A 12,654-nucleotide genomic window follows, 5' to 3' on the forward strand; every position below is an offset into this window, starting at 1 on the left:
CTGCATTGTTCCTTTTCATACTGCTGTCAGTGGGAACTGCTTTCTTAATATCCTTTTCCCATCATTCACTGCTTACCTGTAGAAGTATAACTGGTTTGTGTGTTGATCTTATTTCTTGAAGCCTTGTTAAATTTATTTAGTTCTCATGGTTATTTTTATTGAAAACCCAGAAAAACAACCCGTGTAGAATCCAATCTGTGGGTAGAAGTGGTTTTACTACTTGCGTTCTAATTTTAGTCTTTTTATTTCTTTTTCTTAATTGTCTGGCTGGTACAGTGGTTTAGTTTTTGAACAGAACAGTCAATCTAAGGGTTAGAAACTACCCCAAAAGGATGCTGGGAATCACCAGCCATGTGCCAACATGGGTATAAACCCATGTGGCACTCTAGAGAATGAGCTTGTGACTAAAGAGGATGTGTGGTGGGCAGGCAGTAAGGGGTACAGGGGAAGTGCCCAGCATCTGATTGCCAAGCTCCAGTAGGGTAGAGACAGCTTGTTCCATGCAGCTGTGCCCTGGAACAGTGCTGTCCCTGGCCTGTGGCTCTCTGGGCTATCCCTTCCTGGCCTGTGGCTCCACGGACTGTCCCACCCCTGCTGTATCAGAGATGACAGTAAAGGACAGTGTAGGGTCAGCCAGAATCATGTTGGATGATTGGGGTCTCCCACATCCAGGCCTCAGATCTCGAACCGATCCAGACAGCTCTGCTTTTGCTGTTGCGTATGGGTTACCAGAAGTGCGGAAGGGATGCTAGCAGTAAAGTATTACAGAAGGTTAGCTAAATGCATGGGAAAGTGGCTCTGTCAACGGGCATCCTCGGAGTTCTTCCTCTGCATATCCTTCAGATTCATATTCCCTCTGCCTTCTTTAGTCTCCATTCTTCCCAAATGTACAGTGTCCCATCATCAGTGTGTCTCCTTCAAGGAGTCTCCTGTCATCAGTGTGTCCCGTTTCTCCAGTCAAGAAACAATTGAGGGGCTGGAGAGGAGGCTCAGTGGTTAGAGCACTGACTGCTCTTCCAGAGGTCCTGAGTTCAATTCCCAGCAACCACATCGTGGCTCATAACCACCATACCCTCTTCCCAGGATCCAGTGCCCTCTTCCGTGTGTCTAAAGACAGCTACAGAGTACCCATATGTGTAAAATAAGTAAATCTTTAAAAAAGAAAGAAACAAACAAATGAGACTCCTCACTTCAATTACAAAGGTATTTTGTATAGTATAAATTCATATTTTATATAATGCATAATGTAAATTCACACACTCCCTTGAAATATACACTGAAAGGCAGAAAATAATGGGAAACGTGTAGTTCACTCATGTATCTAAGCATATTTCCATAGCATTTACATTTTCTGTACATCGGATTTTCAGGGGCTATTTTTCTGTTTTTTTAATAAAAATAATCACAAACACTAAATAAATTCGACAAGGCTTCAGGAATTAAGATCAACACACAAAACCAGTTACACTTCTACAGATAAGCAGTGAACAATCGAAAAAGGATATTAAGAAAGCAGTTCCACTGACAACATTTACATTCTGAAGTAGTGGGTTTGTACACCGCGTGCTTGGATAGATGATTAGTTACTGTTCTTGTCCTGGGAGGAGCAAGGTAAGGAAAGCTGGGTTTATCCTGGGCCCCAGTTTGAAGGACAGTGCATTGGGAGGGAAGTCAGGCGCTTGAGGCAGCTCAGTGCTTTTGCTCTCAGGAAGCAGAAAGAGAGGAGGGCTGGTTCTCAGGTGGTTCTCTTCTGTTTATTCAGCATGGAAGAGCATCTAGGGAATCCCTCACAGGTACGCCCAGACATTTGCTTCCAAATTTTTGGAATTGACAACCCAAATTAAACATAACACTAAGTAAAAAATGTTTAAAATACCTTGTTTGGCAAGCTGTGTTAGTACCCTAGTACCGAGGAAGAATTGTGAATTCCAAGCCAGCCTGGGTTACATGGCCCTTCAAGCCCTATATACTGAGGCCCTGTCTCAATAGCAGCCACCACTGCTAAGCACATGCCGGTTCATATCAGCAGATAGTAGTGGCCCAGGAATTCATTCACCTTCCATGAGAGGTGTGAGATTTGCTGGGCCCTCCTGATCACAAACAGTACCGTACGGGAGTGTGTCTGAGACGAGGACATGGTTGCCTATAACTTAGGAAGAGTGGGCCAGTCTTTAGAGCACCCTTCTCACTCCTTTGTAACTTTAAAGTTTGCACTTTGAGATTTCCATCTCCTGGGTTTTTTTTTTTCCCTAGTATTATAAAATCCTTTTGTGTGTATGTGTGTGTGTGTGTTTGCATGTGTGTGTATATGTGTTGGTGCTTAAATGTTTGTGTTTAAGTGAAGTAACTGTTTGAAAAACTTATTAAAGTTTATTTCTGTAGGAAAAATATTTCTTATATTTTGACTGTTTTTTGTTCTTCTCTTTTGAAATCTCTAGCCAACGAGAACATTAGTCATGACAAGCATGCCATCTGAGTAAGTACTTGTTGTTTTGATAACTTTCTATCCATTACAAAATTTAGCCTTGTATATCCTGTAGGTCTTTGTGCCTTTGGGCCATCCACAGAACTGGACTGAATAACTTTATTACTCGATGTAACTGGTATGGGGTTAGAAGATCACTGGAAGTTAGAAATGTAGTTAAGTGTGGGTAGTTGAGAGCAAAAAGCTTTTTGGGTCCTTTATATGGCATTAGGAGATTTTAATTTTTGCTCTCCCCTTTGCTTGCTTAATTCCTAATAGTTCTGTTTATCAGCCCCTCGCCCTGTGAATGTTCAGTAAACTGAGCAGTGCGGGTTGAAACCTTTCCTTACTGATCTTAAAGGAACACTACGGTGGCAAAGCTTTCTCCATCTGCTCTAAAGCAGCTATCTCTGCATCTCGTCGAAGGGTTAATGGCTTGCTGGCTTACTCTTATCTCTCCCTTAAACATTTAGCACAATAAAGAACATCCAACAAAAATATACAGTACTATATTCTTTGCAAAGGATTTTCAAATTTGTGTTTAAAGGGGAAAACCACATTTTTTTTTTAATATATCAATCATAGGTCTTGAGGTTTTAAGACTCTCATCAAAACATTGGGGCACTTTGGTAAAAACACACTTCAAGAAGCATGCGCAGATAGAGCACTTTCTGTGGTGGGCACTTCCTGCCCAAGGCATGGAAACCAAAGGGCCAGTGCTTTAAACACTGCCTGTCATATATTGCAAAACAAGAAGTCCTCTTACCTTTATTAATAATTTGTGGTGTGCCACAAACACTTTAGTCTACTCTAGAAATACTGAATATGTGCATAATAAAGTCCTTGATTATTCTGTAAGTTTAAAAAAAAATGATAGCCAGTTATTTTTCTCATTAAAGGATTGAAAAAGAAAACTTTGATTTTGGGTGCACAGTCCTGGGCTCCCTTCTCATCTTACACGTCTTGTGTATCTTAAGGACCTTGGACAGTCTGATTCCACATCTGATTAACAAGGCCATAAAAAAGCAGTTGTTCCCAATTAGCACATCCATGAGCTGCTGGTAGCTGCCAGGCTTGGACCAGAGAAGATCAGATAGTCTGAAGTAAAGCTCTAAACTTAATCCTCTCTGACATGCTAACAAGCACAGAGTCTCCAGGTTGCTGGGGGAGGGGCCATCTTGACCCACTCTGCAGAACCCTAAGATTAGACGTTGATGGAGGTCTGCCCTTCTCACAGGGAGGCTGAGCCCTTGAAGTGCTGTATGTGGGAGATAAGCCTGGGAGACAGTCCACAAGCTTGGAGCTCAGCGGGCTGCCCACTGTATGAGAGGAGAGAGCGGGGCTCTTGTCTCTAACACAGAGCATGGCACAGCCTAGGAGGCCTTGCTCATAGTTCCTGATTCACTGGGAATCTCCAGACAGTTCTGGGGCAGTGTCAGCAAGCACACTGTAAAAGAAAGAAGCAACAGGTTGGAACTAAAGGCCTGCGTAAGGATGCTAGAAGAACATTTTGAAAACCAAAAAGGCGTTCCCGCCATTAAGATAATGTCAGGTTTAAGATGCTAGTGAGCTTTGGGAATTAGAGAATTTAATCTGAGTCCTTTCTTTTTTAATGGGGGAAAAACTGCATGTGACACTCCAATAAGATTACATTTTCAAAGTAAAGTAAGCGACTAGTCCTCGGTGTGCTGGGCTAGTGGGATGCTTGTAAGCCAAGGTTCTGCTGTCGAGCCTTACGACCTGAGTTCATCCCAGGAACCCTCGTGGTAGAGAGAAGGAAGCCACCATGACAGTTGGCTGTCCTTTGCCCTCCACACAAATGCCGTGACACACGTGCATACACATACGTGCATACATACATACACATACAAAATTATATGTGTCTTAGAAGAGCATGCACACACTGGTCAAGTATGCACGAAGTACTTATTCTGCTGTGCGGATGGACGGATGGCAGGAGCCTGGCTCCCAGGGCCTGTGCTGCGCCTACACAGCCTGGGACTGTGCGGACACCATCCCGTAGCCTCATGGGCTTAGACATGAGGGCTGGAGTGCTCTTCTTTCCTCAAATCCCATGTTCTACTGCAACCAAAATGAAGGCAGACTTTGAGCCTCTGTTTCTCTGATGGACACACGGCATGGCAGCTGACTGTTGACTCTCTGGTCCACAGGAAGCAGAACCTCATCATCCAGGTGGTGAGCACACTGAAAGGCTTTGCATTCGCACCTGAGGTCTGCGAGACCACCACCCACGTGCTGGTGGGGAAGTCTGTCCGTACCCTGAACGTGGTGATGGGGATCGCGCGAGGCTGCTGGATTCTTTCTTACGAATGGGTAAGCCTTGTGCTTGTTGTTCGCTTTAAAAGGAGGTGTTGATGTGAACAGTGGCACCTACGCTTACATGCGCCGAAGTCCACCCCGTGTGCCCATAGGTGTCCCTGAGAGCTGAGGAAGTTATTCTTCCTGTAGCCACACTGAGAGTCGCTCAGAGAGGGTTGGTGGGCTAGAGAACGGCAGGAACCCTCAGGATAAACTCCCAGCCTCCGGAGAAAATAAGATCAGAACAGACTTGGACTAAAAAACACAAACTGGATTTTTCTCACACGCCAGCCCGTGCTGCTGTGTGTTTGACTAAGGAGCGATGTGAACTATGCTCACAATGGCTCAGAAGCCAAAAAGAAAAAAGAAAACTCCCGAGCTTGTTTGCACAGATGGATCTGCTTAGTATGAAACATGTCCCTCTAATCCCATTTGGACATGTTTCACCAAGCACACATGGATCCTTAGCATTATTTTCTTTGCATTTAAGGCAGTCCTTAAGAATGTAGCATCATTTTCATAATTGATAAAAGTTGCCATGGTCTGGCATTCAGTGTGTTTGTCCTTTGATCCTCGGCCGAGGGGTCACTTCGAAGCCCACCAGCGTATTGCTAATGGGATCAACAGCACTGCTTGCTTACTTGTGTTCTGACGATGCCCTTGGTCCTTTCTCCTCACCCAAGAATGCACTACATTAATACTGGGTTAATTTAATCCTGTAGGATTATACTAAGAAAACAAGCTACAGATGTCCGCCTAAGAATGACTCTAGTCTCTTTCCTGTGTCATAACCTACAAGTCTCTGTTACAAAAAGGTTAACAGGGGTTGAGAAGAGGCGCAATTGCTAAAGTGCTTGCTGCGCATGAAGACCTGGGTTCAAATCCCAGGGCTCCCTGAAAAGCCTGGTCTGCTGGCATGAACTTGTCAACCATCCTACCACTGCACAAGAGGCTACAGGCAGATCCCTGGGGCCGTCAACCAGGCAGCCTAGCCTGATGGGCAGATAGATGGGCAAGTGAGGGTTGGTGTCTCAGGAAACAAGGTGGGTGGCTCCTGAGGAAGGACACAAGATTCCACCTCTGGTGTTCACACACAGGGGAAAACGGCAAAAAGGCTTAAGAGATTTCTGTTTAAAATCATGACGTGCAAAAGGCTGAAAGTATTCTGTTCTGTTCTGGGTTTGTTTTGTTCTGTTTTTCCAAGACAGGGTTTCTCTGTGTAGCCCTGGCTGTCCTGGAACTCACTCTGTAGACCAGGCTAGCCTCAAACTCAGAGCTCCACCTGCCTCTGCCTCCCGGGTGCTGGGACTAAGGCATGCGCTACCACACCTAGTTGAAATGAGTCTTAACAGATGGTGTTTTCAGAGGCAATGGTTGCTTTACCTAGTGGTATCTGAGCACTGCCTCTCTCTGCCTGTCTATGTGAAATACCACTTAATCTCTAAGCTTTAGTAACTGAATTCCCTGTTTTATGTCCAGCTAAAAATGTCTTTAATCCATCCTCCTTTCATGTTTCAGAAGGAAACATGTTTCTCTATAAACATGCATGTCCACACTTGCTGCTGCGCCAGTCTGTTTTCCTGGGAGTTGAGCAGCCAGGAGAGACCAAATGATGGTTTGGGAATACTTAATGTCGACTTAGAGAAAAGTACTTTAAGGTGAGGGGCACAGGAAAGGACCTGCTGGTGTCCCCACTCCATGGCTGAGTTACAGCTTCTGTTGTGAATCAGGGGGAGCATAGGAAGAGTGCAAAGCAGAGAGAAAAAGGAGCCAGCTGCACATGGGAGGGCTGTGTCCTCCAAGAGAAGGGAGGATAGGAGAGAGGGCGGGGGAGGGGCAAGGAGAAGAGGAAGAGGAGGAGCACAGAGAGGAAACAACAGGACAGCAAGGGCTAGAGGGAGACCGCAGGAGTACTGAGAATGGGGGATGGTCTTGAGGAAGGTGAGTATCTGGAGCAGGATGGAGCCTAAGACCTGGGCTTTGCAGTGTTCCACCCTACCTGTGACTAGGGAGTCAAGGACCTCAATCTCTGCTCCATCTTTATCCCTTTAGAGGGCGTGTCCGTGATCATATGGCAGGAAGCAAACAGGCATGGCACTAGGGCAGTAGCTGGGGGCTTATATTGTGATTCCCAGGTGTCAGAGAGAGAGAGAGAGAGAGAGAGAGAGAGAGGGACAGAGACAGAGAGAGAGAGAGACAGAGACAGAGACAGAGACAGAGAGACTGACCCTGCCATGAAACCTCAAAGCCCACCCCTAGAGACACACGGACTCTAAAAAGGCCATACCTGCTACTTCTCACACAGTTCCTCTAATGGGACCAAGCAGTCAAACACAGGAGCCTATGGGGCCATTCTCATTCAAACTGCCATTGTTGCTATCCTCTGTCACCATAGTTTTCTATAAAACCAATGTAAAATAAATCAGAGTCATGGAACTACTACTTCTCTTCCAGCTCGCATAAGCTTTCCATCCTCTTTGCTATTCCCCGGGCCTTGCAGAGGGTGGTGTAGAAGCCCAGCTATCAGCAGCCATTTACTCCCAATTACAAGTGTCTGAGTTAGTGACTGCCTTCTCTGTGCAAGGCAGACTGCAGACCAGTCCAAGGTGTCTTCAGAAGGTAGTTTAACCTCACCCAGCTTAACGCTGTTAGCAGCTTCCTCACTAGATTAGAACCTGTGGCTTGACAGCGGTGGATCTCTGCCCATAGAGTTCTTCCCATAGAGCAGGCCTCATACTCAATCCAATACTTCAGCTTTCCTAGAACCTCCAACTGCTGGGTCCCAGCGGGCAGCCCCTTTCTGGCTTTGAGAACACCGCTCTGGGGGTTGCATCTCATGCAAACTGAAAGCGATTGCGCTGCCAGCGGCCGCTGACACAGCGCTGCGTAGTGCCGGGGTCTGCCACATCAAGCAGATACTGTTCCTGTAACTGGCAGCTGCCAGGTTCTCCCCTTCTCCACCCACCATGGTACGTGCCGGTGCTGCTAAGACTAAGTCTGGAAATGAAGCAGACAGTTTTCTCCACTTACACCAGTCAAGAAGATGGAAGGGCCCGCGCCTCGCAAGCCTTCCTTCCTGCATTCATATGAGCTTATTTTACTGTTACTCTGCTTGTGTTTGTGTGCTCAAGTATACACTGTACACAAGGGAACAAGAACCTGCGTACGTGGTACATATGTGGGCTCAGCCTCAGGTGTTATTTATTCCCCAGGCACCTTCTAGCTTCTCTTTGAAAAGGGTGTCTCACTGGCCTAGAATCTTGCCAAGTTGTCCAGAGTCTCTGGCCCATCCACTTGTGGGGATCTGTCAGGCTCTGCCTCCTGGCTCACTATTGCTGGGATTGTGAGTGTACCATGTACCTAGCTTTTTACTTGGGTTCCGGGAATCTGAGTTCAAGTCCTCACACTTGTGAGCTACACGGTTTGCTAACAGAGCCATTTCCCTGAGATTTCCATCTTGAATTTTAAAAATAAAGCCAATACCGATTAATATATTTATTTGAGTGAAATGGTTGCTGCCACCACTAAAAAAGTCAGTGGCCAAGATTTCTGAAGTTTACTGTCTTGCCGCTTAGTTTGCCTCTTAATTTGAGGCATGTAGTTTTAGATACATTATGACCTTCACATGATGCAGCTTCCCTTAATGTTGAGGGTATGGGGGTTTGGTTTGCTTTTTTTGCTTTTTGCTTCTTTTTTTAAATTATTTTTTTATTTTATGTATATGAGTATACTGTAGCTATCTTCAGACACACCATAAGAGGGCATCAGATCCTATTACAGATGGTTGTGAGCCACTCTGTGTTTGCTGGAAATTGAACTCAGGACCTCTTTAAGAGTAGCTTCTCTTAACTGCTGAGCCATCTCTCCAGCTCCTGAGGTTATACGTTTTTGTATTGGATCCTTGAAAGATGGCGTGGACCTTGCTGTCAGAGGACCTCAAACTCTGCGGTCCTTCTTCTAACCCCATCTCTAGAGCAGTTGGGGGGATTCTTTAAATATTCTCTTTGGCTAGCATGAGAAACTTAGCTCCAAGGAAAACATTTCTGAGAATGTTTTTATTTCAGGGTTTGGGTAGTGTTCTCGGGAAATCTCTGTGAAAGACTATTGTAGCAGTCCTTCAAAGTCAGATGGCTGCCTGTGGCCAGTCAGTCACAAAAACTCTTGGAGAATTTGTAACACAGTTTGGTGCGAATTTTTGCCTAATCTTTATTTTTCCATTAGAGAATGTTGCTAGTGATGCCTGTGTGCTCACTCTGATTTGTAGAAAGACAATAATACTCCATGTTTTTCTGACTCCATGACAGAATTGCCTGGCAGATAAGTAGGAGAGAAAACCATGCCCCGCACTGCTGTACCTGGGAGACCTGGAGTAACACATCAGAAAACAAGCTGATGAGACAAAGTGTCCATCTGGACTCAGGGTCTGTTAGGCATACTGCTTGCTGTAGGAGTCGTCAGACACCGTCACCTTATTGTGACTTGCCTAGTGTTTTATTCTCTATGACTCCTCTGCAGCCTGGCTCTGCCTTTTCACCGCTTGTGGTCACTAACAGGCTAGCAGAGCGTCCTGTGACCCAGCCCCTCCCTTGTCCCTCTCTGTCTGCAGTCAAAAACAGCCAGCTGGCAGCTGCAGAGATTTCAACCTCTTTTCGTATTTTACAAATGCCGTCTCTAAACAGCTCACAAACAAAGCCTGATAAAAGGCTTTTAAAAGTTAAATCTGCTATAAATCCAAATATTTCTACAAGATTTTAAGGAGTTTACTGTAAATAATCAAGTGCTTCCTGATCCAGGAAAAATGAAACGGGTTTCTACCCTAGGATGGTGTGATCAAGCTGGGGCTCTCTCCCCTTGGCTTACTGGCATCAAGAATGGAGTCAATTGTATAGAGCAGAGCACGTCACTCGTGTGTGCTCTGAGCCACTTGCTTCCCAGACCTTCACAGTACTCATCCTAGAACCTGAGCCAGGGACAGCCAGCCATTACCAGATCTGCCTCCCACTCGGTCAGCACCTTACTCCCTTCCAAAGGCTGCTCACAGGTAGGCATATGAAATGACCTCTTGCTTTGAACCTTACATTAATAGATTCTAAGGATAATTTTTTTAGGCAAATCACAGTTGCTCTGTCTATCACATTCACATCCAGACTTTCTGCTTTGTCTTCTACTCGTCTGGTGCGCAGCTGTGTACAGTCTTGGGTTAGCTTGGCCACACCTGGCAAGGACGGACGTCAAGCTCCCAGGGATCTGCCCGAGTGGCCTCCTTCCAGAGAGACTTCATCCCTGTTACAGGTTATGGCGTGAAGGACTGCAGGCTACAGAGCACTTGATGTCTGTCTGCCCACTCGTGAGTTTTTTCAGAGTATTGTGCAACATAGAAACTGCACTTCTCAGCACATGTCCAGATGAGGATGCAGTGCAGAAAGGGCTTGTCTGACTTGAACGTGGGTCTTTGAAACACCCTTGGTGAAGACATTGTCCCAAAGCAGTGGCCACAATCAGTTATCTTACCATACCCCTCCCTGTCTTATAGATTCTTTCTACAAGGGTAAAGCTGTAGAGTTCGTCTATTTCTGTCCCCTGCTGTATACCCAAAGTACTTTTTCCACAGGGAACTGGCCATGGACCACTACAATGAGGATTCTGTCTGGAGCCCTTCCCTAATCCTCTGTCATCGTTTCTGTCCGTCTGGCAAGATCCTAGAGTCCTCTTCCCACACTGGAGGCACAAACTGCCCCAAGAACATATTAAAAACACAACCACACGATCCCCCTGGAAAATGAGGGCCTTGGCATTTACCTTGATGAGAATAGTGGAAAACTTTATCTGGGAGGGATGAATGGTGGCCTCTGGAGTCAAAGCCATTTTTTTTTCCAGAGACATGACACCATGAGCCACCAGCACCCCAGGCTTCACCATGAACAAAGCTCTACCTCCACTGTCGTTTTCTTTAAGGTGACCAAGGGCTAGGTGTAGCTTCCTACCTCCACTGTCGTTTTCTTTAAGGTGACCAAGGGCTAGGTGTAGCTTCACAGGTCACTGTGAGAAGGATGGGAAGCCAGTCAGACTAGGAGATAGCAGGCTTTTGTCTTCCTGCCCTCTGCTCTGAATGGGTTTCAGGGAGGCCAGAGTAGCAGCGGCAGCAGCAGGTCATCCAGAGAGGAACCCTGTGACCATGACTAGGGCAGCTATAGTGCGGGCAGGCTGGAGAGAGCTTGTCTGCAGCCTTTGGGTGCAACAGATTTGCTAATGTGTGTTGTGTGGGAGTAGAGGGAACAAAGTGACTCAGCCTACAGTTTTACTGGTGACAGCCATGCAGTTCTTCATGGGAATAGTGAGGGAGGAAAGCAAGGACAGGCCAAGGTCAAGGAGTGTGTGTGTGTGTGTGTGTGTGTGTGTGTGTGTGTGTGTGTGTGTGTGTGCACGCACCATGGGATGATTATGTAATGAAGATCAAGAGTAAGAGTAGGCCTTAGGAAGGGCCAACCCTAAGGAACCCAGGACAGTGGACAGGAACAAGCAAGGGGCACCAGGAAGGATGCACCACGGTGTTGCACATTGTAAACATACTCACTTTTTCACACTAGAGAAAAAGTCCCTGGATAACATCTTTAAAACAAATAGTTTCAAAGAATTAAACCAAGAATCGGTAAACGGGGGCACTCAGCCTCACTCAGCTTGTCCTTCTCCCTTTGACATAATCATGGGCTTAGGGGCCACCACTGTTTCTCCTCTGCTTCATTTTCAGCAAGCTATTAAATCCAGATGCTGGATTAACTATCAGGGGTTTAGTTAGCCCTTCCTTATGAATGAGAACTCTGGGCATCACCTTCATGTCCAAGTGGAACCCAAGCTCACTTAGAAAATGCTTTAGTGAGCTGGAGATGGCTCAGCGTTAGGAGCACAGGCTGCTCTTACAGAGGACCCGGGTTAAGTTCCCAGCACTTACACAGTGCCTCACAACCATCTGGGACTCCAGTTCCACACAGTCCAGTGCCCTCTTCTCGTGTCTGCTGACACCAGGTATGCACATGGTGCCCATAGGTACATGTAGAAGAACACACAGAACACGCATACACACAGAGGTAACAGCTCAGTTAGCATGATAGCAGCGACCTGAGGGTCCCATCCTCACCTTCCTTTACAGCTTCTTTGTTGCACTTCTCAAATGGTTTCTTACCCCTGCTCCTGTCTCATTGAACCAGGACCTACCTTGAGCCATGTGTGTGTCATGAGTTGTGAGCTATCTGCACAGCCCAATCTCTGACGGCTCGATCAGTCTTACTTTTTGGTAATAGCATGGAATATTTTCTCCACTGGCATTCGATGGAAAATTCATCCTTAAATTTGGTTTAATTGGAGCTTTCCAACAGCTGTCTTTAGCCATCCGTCATCCAGATCCTCCCAGGGATGCCGGGAGGCTGTCGGCTGTCCGCACTTTCAGGGTTTCTGAACTTTATCCTCAAGTTAAAGTAGATTGCCAAGGGGCATTGTACTTGGACTGTGCGAGTCCATCCTCAAGTGCTGCTGTGGATGAGACTCGAGCGCCAACATCACCTCTGAGGAGAGCTGATAAATGTGATTTTCAAAGGCATTTATACTATTTTTCAAAACTATAGTTGACGCTGGGCAGTGGTGGCACACGCCTTTAATCCCAGCACTTGGGAGGCAGAGGCAGGTGGATTCCTGAGTTCGAGGCCAGCCTGGTCTACAGAGTGAGTTCCAGGACAGGCAGGGCTACACAGAGAAACTCTGTCTCGAAAAAACAAAAAAACAACACACAAAAAAACTATAGTTGATAACTTTACTCAACTACTATGTAATACATTTCATGCCTGATTCTTATAGTACATTCAGAGAAAATACATCTT

General features: G+C 46.1%; 1 protein-coding gene across 3 annotated transcripts in view; it reads left to right on the forward strand.

The window, feature by feature from the left end:
* Positions 1-12,654, forward strand: part of Mcph1 (microcephalin 1) — a 401,136-nt gene that overhangs the window by 254,929 nt on the left and 133,553 nt on the right. For 2 of the 3 annotated variants that reach the window (XM_031339204.1, XM_031339205.1), the window contains exons 11-12: positions 2,439-2,476; positions 4,636-4,798. In XM_031339204.1, coding sequence (XP_031195064.1) covers positions 2,439-2,476; positions 4,636-4,798 — 201 coding nt within the window. Of the gene's footprint in view, positions 1-2,438; positions 2,477-4,635; positions 4,799-9,603; positions 10,554-12,654 lie in introns of those variants that run through there. The other variant, XM_031339206.1, reaches the window with a different exon arrangement.

This window comes from Mastomys coucha, unplaced genomic scaffold (genome assembly GCF_008632895.1).
Source record: "Mastomys coucha isolate ucsf_1 unplaced genomic scaffold, UCSF_Mcou_1 pScaffold22, whole genome shotgun sequence".
Lineage (NCBI taxonomy): Eukaryota > Metazoa > Chordata > Mammalia > Rodentia > Muridae > Mastomys > Mastomys coucha.